The sequence below is a fragment of the Octopus bimaculoides genome, chromosome 14 (genome assembly GCF_046866305.1).
Source record: "Octopus bimaculoides isolate indiv1 chromosome 14, ASM4686630v1, whole genome shotgun sequence".
NCBI classification, from domain to species: Eukaryota; Metazoa; Mollusca; class Cephalopoda; order Octopoda; family Octopodidae; genus Octopus; species Octopus bimaculoides.
The window spans coordinates 20867316-20881238 of NC_142941.1; the positions used below are offsets into that span (position 1 = coordinate 20867316).

General features: G+C 35.7%; 1 protein-coding gene across 1 annotated transcript; it reads left to right on the forward strand.

Annotated features, from left to right (window-relative positions):
* The first annotated feature begins 1696 nt into the window (after positions 1–1696).
* On the forward strand, positions 1697–13366 carry LOC106876135 (fucose mutarotase). The gene is made up of 6 exons (XM_014924555.2): positions 1697–1833; positions 6208–6276; positions 9243–9310; positions 10643–10738; positions 10853–10926; positions 13050–13366. The coding sequence occupies exons 1-6, from the start codon at positions 1752–1754 to the stop codon at positions 13099–13101; spliced, it is 441 nt and encodes a 146-aa protein (XP_014780041.1). The 5' UTR covers positions 1697–1751; the 3' UTR covers positions 13102–13366.
* Positions 13367–13923: the final 557 nt, after the last annotated feature.

The following is a 13923-nucleotide window of genomic DNA, read 5'->3' on the forward strand; positions in this document are numbered from 1 at the left end:
TTTTTTTTTTTTTTTTTTTTTTTTTTTTTTTCAGCTTTATATTACATTAATCTTAATCTTAATCTTATTTCGGCCAGAGTTCTTTCGTCACACTTCTGTGACCTCATCAGTGGTCCTTTGTTTCCTTCTTTCTTATGTGTGTCTCACCTTGCTAACTATCAGCCATGGCTGATAGTTAGCAAGGTGAGACACACATAAGAAAGAAGGAAACAAAGGACCACTGATGAGGTCACAGAAGTGTGACGAAAGAACTCTGGCCGAAATAAGATTAAGATTAAGATTAATGTAATATAAAGCTGAAAAAAAAAAAAAAAAAAAAAATTAACACCAAATATACAGTGCGTGTGTTTTTATTGGCTAAACTGGCAATATGACCATCCCCAAGTACAACAATATATATATATATTTATATATATATATATATTTATATATATATATATATATATATATATATATATATATATATATATATATATATATATATACATATATATACATATATATACATATATATATATATATATATATATATATATATATATATATATATATAAAGGAGAAGGAGGCAGTCCGGATTTTGGATAATTCTTTATTAGCACTAACAATGATCTTGAAGAGTTCAGTTAAATAAACAAAAGCACTAATAAAGAATTATCAAAGACACTGACTGCTTCCTTCTTCTTAATATACAATATCTGTCCACCACTTCAAACACTTTGTACATATGCATGTGTGCGTGTGTGTGAGGGCAAACAAAAGAAAAAGGCACTCAATACATTTAGTAGGAGTTATATTATTATTTAAAACAGTTTGATCTGGCTCTATGTGGCTTAAAGTTTTGCAGGCTTCTTTACAGAAACCTAGCTCATTCAGGCTACTGGAAACAAGGCTGCTACTGATCAAGGCAGGTCATGGTTGGACAGGAAGCTGGTAGTGCCTTCATATCTGGCTGGCCTTTGGAGGGACTAACAGAAACACGGCCATATGTGGGCACCCACATGCACAAATATTTAAGTGTGTGTGTCAGCTGTATATATCAGCTACTTGCATGTTATTGGCTGTATGAGTGTGTATGCAAATATATATGTACTAGTGCTTACTGTACACACGTGTGTGTGCGAGCATATTTACCGTGCCTGTATGGGTGTGTGTGCATATAGTTGATTGGAGGATATGAATATGTACATTCATGTATCTATATGTGAGCATATGAATGTGTGCATGTTTGTCTGAAAGGACATATATATATATACGTGCATGTGTTTTATCCTATGTCTGAATGTGTGTCTGTGTGTGTGTGTGCTTTTAGTATTTATGTGTGCAAGCACGACAGATGTTTGCTAGTGTAATTGAATAAGATGGGACCCTGTTGATAATAGTTCATTCGATGTTTGAGAGTTTCATTCTGGAAGTTGCAAAATCTCCAGAGGAACTGGAACAGGGAGGAGGAATTCTCTCTATCCCTGCATCTAAGTGAGTGCATCTGCTGTGTGTATCTTCCCTTGTTCGTATAGTTCGTATAGTGCCTTTTGATACCATTGGATGGTGTGAGGCTGGCACTAAGCCGGTCACTAACAAATTGACAATGCGATTTGTGGATAAATGAATTGGTGTGTGTGTGTGTGTGTTTCTGTATTAAGCAGAATACAAGTCTCGGCTTTGCTGCAGAAACACACCCACTTCAAGGGAAACAACTGTAGTGGAAAGCTCTGACAACAACTCAACTACTTGAGTATTTCGCGTCCAAGAAAATGCCGTTGAAAGGAATTCCCTCAATTATCAGTCCTGCTTTGCTTCATGCATTAGCTGCTATGGGACATGGAGATGAAATAGGTATTTAGAAGCATTTGTAAAGCAATGGCTGCGTTCTGCTAACAAAACTTAAAACATCCCAACTTTTTCATTTTACTTTTTTTTTTAAATGTATATGTTGATTTTATTATTACGATATGCAATTTGTGTTATCAGAAATTTTATTTGTTTTGACTTATTCTATTTATTCTTAATTACAAATCCAAATATTCCACCAATTTACTTTTTCATCATTCATTCGAGATAAAATGAGATGTCCATACTATTTAGGTTTTGTTGGCAAAACTTTTAAAATTATGCACCTGGGTGCTTACGTATGCGTACGCCTTCGAACACGCCTCAATTGCCCCACCAGGTTTTTCTTCTGTATTGATTTTATTTTATATGGTCTGGGTCGCTGTGACATTTCCGTATGTGTATATATGCAATGTGTTTGTTATATTTGCACAAATCATTTATATTGAATGTTTTGATTTAATGTTTTTATCTGGCCTTTAAAAGAAAAACCATAATAATTAAGTCTTTGAACAATCAAACTTTTCGTTGAAAAGCTGAATTTCTATCTTTTTCTTTAAAAAATAACAATTCTCATTCGATCGAATTTGCGTTTATCTCTCCATTCTTGTATAAATTTAAGAAGTCGACGTAATTAATAATTTACAAGTACTCTTTCTTAGTCTCATATCAGAAGATAAGGATCACTGGTTTTCACCATATATTTCATGTAATGTTTTCCTGGCTGCAAAGAAAATTAATCTTTTAAACAAAACAAGATTATAATTTTCGGACTATTGACCTCTAGATAAAATACTTCCATCTTTTACTTGTTGTAGTCATTCGACTGCGGCTACGTTAGGGCACCGAATGGGGGAATTTTAATTGAATGAATCCGACCCGTTTGTTTTTTTTGTTTTTTTCTAAATCCGGGACTTACTCTTTCACTCTACTTTGTCGAACCGCTAAGTTACGAGGCGTAAACACACCCACACTAGTTGTCAAGCGGTGGTGGGACACACACACACACACGATGGACTTCTTTCAGTTTCCGTCTACCAAATACACCGACAAGGGTTTGGTCAACCCGAGGCTATTGAAGAAGACACTTGCCCGAGATGCCACGTAGTGGGACTGAACCTGAAACCATGTAGTTGAGAAGCACACTTCTTGCCACGCAGCCACTACTAATATTTACATCTAAACTCTATTTCGAGATCGTCATTAGGTGTTTTATTCTTAGTGTAAGAAGTATTTAACCTTATTTATTAACTAAGATCAGCGATATAAATACACATAGGAGTAAATATGATTTCTAATTTAGGCACAATGACAAAAAATAGTGAAGGAATAGGCGAAGCCACTCTCCTCTAAACATTCATACTCAAGGGACGTCAGCATGTTTGATGTTTCGTTTTATGATCCAAATAGTGAAACTGCTGACGCCAGCGGAGAACGTAATTTGCCAGCAAACTTACAGCATTACCATGGGCGATGGCGAGGCTAAGGCGTTGGGAGAGTCAAGCGCCCTCGTGGTTTCCCCTGACACCTCAGTGAGGCAAACTACCAACGTTGACAAGAATTTCGCAGTTAGTGACCCAGTCCATCTGAACATCTCACCACAGGCTGGAAAAGATAGTTCACTGTCAGGTCTCGATACTTCAGGGTTTTCTTCCATTCGGCTACGGAAGCAGTGACCCTCGCATTAACTGTAGCATCCAGGATGTGGGAGGGAGCAAAGGAATCACAGACTGTGGTGTCCCAAATGGGGCACCTACCTCTAACCCAAGGACAGAGGGTAAGACCATCTGGTTTCTTTCCATCACTTCTGGATAACCCTGACGACTCCAGAACTGACAAGCCAGGGCCTGCATAATGATTAGGTTTAGCTTGGAGTGATGAGCGAAACAACTAGCATTTAGGCGGCAAGACAGACCATGAAGATCTGTGGGGTCGAGGGGCCTACCACAGTGACATCTCAGTCTCCTACAGACATCAGCGCCCATTCTGAGTGCGTTGGAGATGCAAAGTTCATCTAGAATGAATAAATCTCCAATGTTGGCCATAGGTAGGGCATCAATCCCATTCTCTGAGAATTTTGCATTAGCTGAAAGCAGGCGACACCTTGAAAATTGATCAGGTTGATCAAGGAGAGAGTTGAAAATGGCACCTGAACACAGATTGTCCCATATTCTCTGTTTCTGTCTATCCTCCACTGTAACTGGAACTGACAAACCCAGCTCTTTCCACTGTGATAGAGCTTCATCCATCTCCCTGCTGGAATTAGTCCATGTTGGAGAGGAGAGGATGTTGCCTACCAAAGGAGAGCAAGCATGGATGGTGAAAAGAAAACAGATGGGATAAAAATGAGCACTTGCACAGACCTAGATCCCCAAACTATTTGGGAAAGATTTGGTTGTGGAAATTTGGAGAGAGTTTGGCATTGATCAAGCATTCAAGTTTCCTGAAGATTAAGTCATCAAAGTATTGGAGGGACGACAGGAATCTGTAAGAGAGACTAACTCTCAGAAAATACAATAGCTTAGGAATTAACAAGTAATTCCTAAGATTAAAAAAACCTTGGTGTTGCTCAATCACTTCCAGGTTTTTTTAAAGTTGTTCAAGGTTAGCTATTTTGGATCTAAAGATTGACTCGAAAGCTAAGTCAGTAATTGGGGCTCCAAGGGGGCACCATGTTGATGAAGGAGGAATTGCAATGAATGTAGAAAGTTAATTGTACTTTAAGTGTTCATTGTATCAATACAAATATCTGTAGATATCATATGGGTAATTGTAAATGTGTTATAAATTTTATTGCCAGTCATGCTAGAAATGATATGCTGTTATCTTTTTTGACAATATATAAGAGGATTTGACTTTTTAAAAAGTGATGTCCTTTTTGCATGAATAGTTTATGCAGAGTGACCTTGCCTGTAGGATAAATTGAAAACAGTGCCCTGTCGACATGAGCTTATTTATATGGTAGCTGGGGAACATAACAGAAAATTCTGATTACACCGTGCTGTCATGTGATGCCAGGATACATTTCCCACCAAATGTGTTTTCCCACAAAGCTGGATCCCCCACCCACATAGGTGATTATTCCTGTTATAACTAAAGACTATGTACTACATTTATGAGATATTTCAGTTCTCGACTTTTAATGATTTTATTATTTCTTGATTTACATTCTCAATACACATACAACTAATTGTACATTATGTATATTAAAAATGTTTACTGTTATTAATATATATTGTTGAAGACAATTCGTTCTCTTATCAATTATTCAACATATTAAACATAACACCTTTATGCATTGTTGGTTCTCTTTTCTACATGGCTTCCTCTTCTGACACAGCTTCTGTCCTATCAAGCATAGATAACTTCTGCTATACCACCATGCACTAGATAGTCCACTGTGTTGTTGGCTCAAACGGTTGCATTTTTCTCAGCAAACAAGTGTATCTGAGATTGCCCAATATCATTTCTTAGTTTGTCTCTGTCCCTATTCATGGAGATACTATCACACTACCTACAGGCTCTTTCACTTGCGAATAATTGATATACAAAATTATTAAATGCACATCAATTTCACTACAAGAGTGACTTTCTTTTGCCTATTATTCAACTGTTGTGAGTTAGGCGACAGAAAGCCATCTCAACTGCTTAGTTGCATAAAGCAGTTGCTTGGCATGAACACAAAGATAACATTTTGAAACAGTTATTCTTATCTTGTCTTCTACTTATGCCATTTAAAGTATCTACTAAAGAAAGTGACAATGCTGAACTCTTAGCTGAGATGGCCTATAATATTGATGAACTTCATTCATTAGTATTAGTGCTGACAGTCTGGTCTCTTCTTCACTGGGCATTTCTTCTATGACCTTATTGGATGTCTTTAATTCTAAGATGGAGCATCAGGCCATATTAGTATAGACACTTACCATGTATATTAGATGATGAGCTTAACTGATCCTCTAATTGCAGACAGTTTCTCATGAATATTCTCAAAGCCCTAGTTTTTCAAGCTCAAAGCAATTATACTATTGGTACTACTGCAGATTTGGATTAAAGGCTCAGCAGTGTATTCAGCCATGTGGTTTTCTGCAGGTGAATCTTGTTTCTGGATTTTCCTCTTTCCATTACAAGAAACACTTTGGACCACAAATAGCTATGACAAATTTACCTAACATTTGTCAAAAATGTTGCTAACTGATTGATACAGGGCCACAAACTTCCATATCACCATTTCAAATTTGTGGGGAAGAACAGAAAGTATGTGATATTGTTTTGTATGCATTCAGTCATTCACTTATAAGTACTTATGGCAGCAAATCATTAACTCTTGATTTGAGACTTCCTAGAAATTGATCTTTTGTTTGCTGTGTTTGATTTCAGTTTTGGCAGATGCACACTTTCCTACATCATCTATTTGTCGTCGGGGACCAATTGAAATTAGGGCAGATGGTAAGTTAAAAATTTCTTAATCATTTATTATAACCAAATAACTGGATATCTACACACACACACACACACACACACACACACACACAATGAAACTAAGATTGTTCAAATGATGCCTTTGGTTATGAACTGGACATTTGGTTACAGCTTTTTGGTCACTAAACTTATTTTAGCAGTAGCATTAAAAGCAGACTCACACATTCAGAAATATACAAATGCACAGCAAGAGGGAGGGAGAGAGAAACATTAAAATGTTGCAAATAAATAAAAAAAAGAAAACCTACAAATCCTCAAAAACCGAGAAATATTACAGTGTATAAACTGGTTGACATGTCTTCTCCCTAAAAGCATATAAAGGTAACACTTCCACACAAACACAATAAGTTAGAGAGCAACATTAAAGCATATTAAAAGTGAATCTAATTGACACTGAGAAACACACATATAGACAAAAATGATATAAAGTGAAATAGTTAAAATGGAGTTATTTGCCTGCTTATGACGAATACACAGCAAAAGATTACTAAGAGCTATTACTAAGCTAATTTATCAATAAGCCTGTTCAGCTTTTTTTTTTTTTTTTTTGTCTTTGGTCAGTAAGTGTTATTTCCTATTTGCTTCTATCTAGAACTCAAAGGAAATGACTACTATTCCCTTCAAACTTTGCTTTTGTGACCTGCACATCAACGTTTTGGTACTGACATATTTTTCATTACATTTCAGACAGATTCAGTATTAAGTTGCTGAATCAGAAATATTGTTATAGCAAATATTCTGCTCAATACCAGATTTGCTTGCCAGTTGCATGTCCCTTAGTGGCTGACAATATGTGCATCATGAGTAGAAGTAGTGGAGGAGCATCATAGCCATATGATGAGAGGGATTCTTTGGGGCTTGAATAAATGTAACAGAAACAAAGTGTGAAGGAAGTATTATCCATTTTTCATACTTTCTAAAAGAAAGCAAATAGGAAATAACAGTTGCTACACAAGGAAAAAAATTGTGTTACACTGCTATCAGTGTTCCTCAAGAAGTTAGTTGTTAGCTTTCATTCATTCATTTGTCTGTCAGTTTTCCCAAACTAGCATGGATTAGATGAACTTAATGTTCAGATATTGTTTTACAGCCAGATGCTCTTCCTGTCATTAACTCTTACCTGTTTTTTTTTTGAGTAAGGGATCTCTTATTCCACACATTTTTGAGAGTGCAAATCCAGCAGACAATTTGTTTACAGAAAAATAATAACGAAACTTACCACTTGTGGGTCAGCAGATTTTCATGCACAGTGCACAGGACATAAAGATTTGCAGGCATAGAGACTCATATATACATGCATACATACATATATATACTGTTACTTGTTTCAGCCCAGTCGTTACACAGAGGCCATGCTGGAGCACCACCTTAAAGGGTTTTAGTTGAACAAATCAACCCCAGGACTTATTCTTTGTAAGCCTAGTACTTATTCTGTCAGTTTCTTTTGCCAAACTACTAAGTTATGGGGACATAAACACACCAACATTGGTTGTCAAGCAATGGTGGAGGGACAAACACACACATAGATACATATGCATATATATATATATGATAGTCGTTTTTCAGTTTCTCTCTACCAAATCCACTCACAAGGCTTTGGTTGGCCCGAGGCTATAGTAGAAGACACTTGCCCAAGGTGTCACAGAGTGGGACTGAACCTGGAACCATGTGGTTGAGAAGCAAGCGTCTTATCACACAATATACACATATGTTCACAGCATAACATATTACCACTCAACCATTTGCTATCACCATTTTAGGAAGATTCGTCCTCTAGAATAAACAAGTTTAAAAGAAATAGGAACCATTTCCAAACAAAGATTAGTCCTGACGATTTCCCTAATTCAATTGTTCAATTAGATAAAATGGAGAACTTATACCATGTTAATTACAAATAATGCAATGAAATGATAAAGCTAATTTAACATCATCATACATGAGAGAAAGAGAAATAGAGGGGAGAAAGAGAGAGAGAGAGAGAATAAAATGTTGCAAATAAATAAACATACAAAACAACACTGTACAATAAAAACATAACCAGGAAAACCATTCCAGCCAAATTGGGAATTATAGTAGTGTGTTGTTGGCACTCCGTCGAGGGTTCCAGTTGATCTGATCAACAGAACAGCCTGCTCGTGAAATCAACATGCAAGTGGCTGAGCACTCCACAGACACGTGTACCCTTAACGTAGTTCTCGGGGATATTCAGCGTGACACAGTGTGACAAGGCTGACCCTTTGAAATACAGGTACAACAGAAACAGGAAGTAAGAGTGAGAGAAAGTTGAGGTGAAAGAGTACAGCAGGGTTCGCCACCATCCCCTGCTGGAGCATCGTGGAGCTTTAGGTGTTTTCGCTCAATAAACACTCACAACGCCCGGTCTGGGAATCGAAACCGCAATCCTATGACCGCGATTCCGCTGCCCTAACCACTGGGCCATTGCGCCTCCACTAGTAGTGTGTACACAGAAACTAAATATATCTTTCTGCTATTTCAATTTCAGTTTTACATTTTATTTCTCATTTGTTTCAATGTGTTAGCAAACTGCTTTAATCTCTGATGTGGACACAGTTACAAAGTACAGTGAACAATTAAAATGTGTTATCACTACTAAAGAAAAATGTAATTTTATTATTGTGATTCAAACACTTCATGATACATCAGTTACTTTAGAGAATAGATATAATTTACTTCAAGATATTTGGGCCTAGCCCATAAAATGGGTAATAGCTATTATGTATAATGTGTGCTACTGATATTTTAAATTTGAAAATCTGGCAAAAAGTAGCTTGATTTATACATTAATTATTACAGTATACATTTATATAGATATTCACACATATATTATGTATAGGTATATATGTGTATACAGATACATATGTATATATGTGTGTGTGTGTGTGTGCATTCATTTCTTTCTTTTCTTTTTTTAGGACACAAAATACCAGAGTTATTAAAAGCTATAATGCAGCTGTTCCCATTGGACACCTATGAAGACTCAGTAAGGTTTTTCAACTGTAGTACCTTATTACTTACAAATCCTACCTTGTGATCATTATCATCATGGATTTACAGTTCAGTTTTCAATGATGCAATAGGCTTGTTTGATGAGGTCTCAATTTGACATAATTTTTTCTATACCACAAAAGTTTTCAAATTCATACTGAAAAAACACACTTGATATTCTCTTGACCGAACAATACAAAATCAAATACCTTTCGATCCTTAGCTTATGTGATGTTGCTCCAAGCAACCAGACTTTATTTTCTTTCTTAACCTGTTGACAGATGCTTATATGGAGTTGGCCAAAAGTCACCTGACAGTAAATCAAAATTCCATAAATACTATCTGTAATTCTGTATTGACTCAAATGGAAAAAGGTGTTATTCAAGAAGGACTTCAGTTTGAACAATTTTCACAATGTTTCATATTCAGATGCTTTTATTAAATTCATTCAGTTGTTAAACACAAATAAATCTTGGAATTAAATAGTTTCGATTTACTGTCAGGTGACTTTTGGCCAATCCTGTATTACTAGTTTTCTACAGTTCAACTAATTTACTTGTCTGTAATCACATATATTTTCTGTGTCTTGCCAAGTACATACAATTATCTCTGGATTATACTGCTGAGCTAATCTCTTTCTGAATTTCAAGTATTCAAAGGGCCAGTGGTTAATGATACTTAACTCTGGTTACTGTAATATTAAGCAAATAAGAGGTAAATATCCTCCCAGGTACGGTGTTATTAGCATTTCCTTCTGGAGGAATTGAACTAAGTACTGCCAACAAAATATTATTGAGTCAGCCACATGCAAATTTTTTGCTAGTATTAGATGTTCATAAACAAGAGTCAGAAAGTAAAGGAAGGGTATTTAAAATGGTACAGTTTTGGGTAACAAATATTGTGTGTATTACTCAGTAGTTATTAAACTCAGTATTTTGAGCATGTCATCAGGGCCCAGAACCTCAGCACTCATATCTTGCAGGAAGAGTCAATGGGAAATGAAGAAGAGAGAGACTGAGAAGATGCTGGTTGGATAGCATCAAAGAAGTGAATGGAAGATCCTGGCTGAATGCATAATCATTGTGAAAGGTAGGAATACATGGATAAATATGGTGCATGCACCCATAGTATCCAACCTACAGCAAAGAACATGGGAATAGACAAGACAAAACAAAACAAACCCATGTCAACTTAGCCTCATTGCAACCTCTTCTTTTTTTTAAACTCTGTGGGGAATGTGAAAAACAAATGTCCCACATTTATTATCTTTGTAATGAATTTTCTCATCTAAATAAAAATACTAATATCATTTTATCTACTTATATAGGCTTTTGTTATGAAGAAAACTAAAGAAGATATAAATTTGCCACTGCCTCACTTGGCTGAATATAAGAAGATTTTATCAGAAGCAGAGAATAAATCTGTAAGCAATGTAGTATTAATCAGAAAAGAGTTGAAACTATAAACAAAATTATTTCTTACAAGTACAACACAGAAATATAGCTTTATATGTTTTCTTCACTTCATCTATTTGCAGATTCATATGATTGAAGTCGAAAGATTTGCTTTCTATGAACAAGCCAAAAAAGCATATGCTATTGTTCACACAGGGTAAAATGTATCTTATTTATATTTTTTTTACAAAAAATTCAATAACAAAAAAAATTACAAAGCTGGAAACCAAACATGAAGTTTCACAAAAATTTGTGGTAAAGCTTTAGCATTATGAGGGTCGGCTGAAAAGTTCATACGTTGATTATGAAGGAGTGATGCTAAAGCTGTGAAATTTTGCATGGCATGTGTTAATTTTATCTCTTCTTATCAATAACTGCATTTCCAGGTAAAATGTCATTGGCCTGCCTGTTCAAAGAAGACTTCAAAAGTGACTAGTAGCAACTTTTCTTGAAAATGGACAAAATTTGGCATGATGGCATTATCAGATACCTGCAGAAAAACGGTTTAGTCCCCGAGGACATTCATGCTGACATTAGGGAATAATGTTCCAGCTTTATCAATAGTGCAAAAGTGGGAAGCTGAATTTAGGAGGGAAAGGGAGTCTTAACAATGACCCAAGGTCTGAACATCCTGTAACTGCCACAGCTGAGGAAAACATTGATCATGTTCACCACATGGTGATGGATGACAGGTAATTGACTATAAAACAAATAGCCAATGCTACTAGCATATCCTGTGAGAGAGTTTAGAATATTTTGCACAATAAACTTGGAATGACAAAGGTTTTTGCTCAGTGGGTGCCATATCTTGACACCGGATCAAAATCACACCAGGTTAATCACATTATGGGAAAATTTGACATTGTTTCCAGCAGGTCAAGCTGGTTTCCTAATGCAGGATCAGTGTTGGTTTCATCGCTTTAAACCAAAGATAAAGAGTTGATCTATGGAGTGGAAACACAACTCCTCACCTGCTCTAAAGAAGGCTAAGATCGTTTCATTTGCAGGGAAGGTAATGGCCTGTATTTTAGGATGCAAAGGGCATTGTGTTCATGACTATCTTCAAAAGAGCCACGCTATTAATGGAGAAAACTATGCCAACTTGCTGAGGCAGTTATGAAAGGCTATCAAGACCTGATGTCCAGGAAAACTGACAAAAAGAGTCTTGTTTCATCAGGACAATGCTTCAGTACACAAGTCCTCCATTTCAATGGCTACTGTGCATGACTCTGGCTTTGAACTGATTCATCACCTTCCCTATTCTCCTGATTTGGCCCCATCTAACTATCATCTGTTCCCTAACATGAAAGGGCACTTGGCTGGCAATCAGTATCACAGTGATGACACCCCTTTATCAGCTGTTGATGACTTTTTTGACATTGGTCAGCAATGAGATCCAAGCACTGCAACACCAATGAAAGAGTTGTGGACTGAAAAGGGAATTATGTTGAAAAATAAACCTCATTTGGTCACATTCTATAAGGGTATCTTCGTCAGCCTATGAACTTTTCAGCTGACCCTCATATTGTTCCTAACTTTCCCTTTAGTGTTATAAAAGTTATAGTTATTAATCTTCTCTAGTTATGTCGAAGTCTAAAAATGCTGTGTTGCAATGATTGTGATTGAATCATGAAGTTGAAAACCTCAATAATAAAATTATCTTGAGAACCACATTTTGATAAAAAAAAATTGGAATTTAAAAGAATTTGAGACAATATAAACTTTAATAATTACTTTCTTTTACTAAAAGTTACATACTCCAAACTAAGCAGCTTTTTTTATTATTGTATAGGTAAATTCCTGTACACTAGAACATAAAATGCATCCATTACAGAATTGTGTATCAGAAACAAAATTATTTGTTACACTGTGTGTAAAAACATCAAGCTGAGCTCCAAATGATATGTTATCTAGCAGACATGTTTCAATATGATTTCACCTTCTTAGTCATTTGAGTTGGACTGGAAATTCTGTTGCTGAACATGGAAAATAGCAAACAATATTCATTTGAAGCTTAGCTCAATGTTTTTACACAAAAAGTCAGAGAAAAATATATTTGCAACACGAAATCCCACAGTGAATGTCTTCCTGTTCTAGTATACAGGAACGTTTTAAAAATAAATGTGCAGACCTTTATTTTGATTCTCACTTCATGTGCTTATACCAATATATAAGTGTGTGTGTGTGACATTTCAAATTGCTTAGCTTGAAAAATCTTTGCTTTTGCAACTATTTTATTCCCTCCTCTTAAATGAAATACTTTTTTGATCTTCCTTGTAGTGAATTGGCAAAATATGGAAACATAATCATTAAGAAGGGTCTCGCCTTGTAACACCAACGCCTGACTTCTGAATGACCTTCACAACGCTCACATATGACCATTATATTTTTCTCTTTTCCCTGCCAACAGTCTTTTGCAGTACTTGCAATAAGGTCACAAGTGCCACCCTCCTTTCTGTGACTAAACCAGGACTTCCCATATACTGCTAATAACAAAATTTGATGTCAATTCATCCCCAAATTAATTGAATATCAATTACATAACTAATTTACCAGTATTTGATAGAATTTACGTGAGTAAAATATCTTCAAACACCTTTAATATTTGAATCATTTTTTTTAATGGAAAGGATTGATTTGGTGGACACCAAAAAGACCACAAATACTAGGTTTGTGAGTTTGAGCAACAAATAACAATATTGTGTTCAAAGTGTTTTTGTACTTAATAAATAATGCACATGGCACTCATATTCCACCATATATATGTAAAAACTAGTTCAACTGCACCAAAACTGATATATTCTAAATTTTTTTTTGTTTGTTAATGTCCAGTTCCTTTAAATATGAATATAAACTCTGCTTAATCAAAAACCATCTCAATAAATTCTCCAAGACAGTTCAGACCAACCAAAGCCCATCAAGTATGTGTCCCTACCAACAATTGACAACCAGTGTTGGTGTGTTTATACTCCTGTAACATAGTTTATCAAGCTCCTTTGTTGAACCACTAAGTACCAAGCTCAGAAAAATGGACTGGGGTCAATTCATTCAACTACAAATTCCTAATGGCAGTGCTCCAGCATGGCCACAGACTGAAACAAGTAAAACTTAAATATGCATGTTTCAATTGGAGAAATCCATTCAATAATTTCCA

Bases quoted from the DNA above. Each gene is read 5' to 3' on its own strand.
- LOC106876135 (XM_014924555.2), top strand. From the start codon at position 1,752: ATGCCGTTGAAAGGAATTCCCTCAATTATCAGTCCTGCTTTGCTTCAT. The intron at 1,834-6,207 runs GTATTTAGAAGC...GTTTGATTTCAG, and splicing joins GGGACATGGAGATGAAATAG to TTTTGGCAGATGCACACTTT. The intron at 9,311-10,642 runs GTAAGGTTTTTC...CTACTTATATAG, and splicing joins TGGACACCTATGAAGACTCA to GCTTTTGTTATGAAGAAAAC.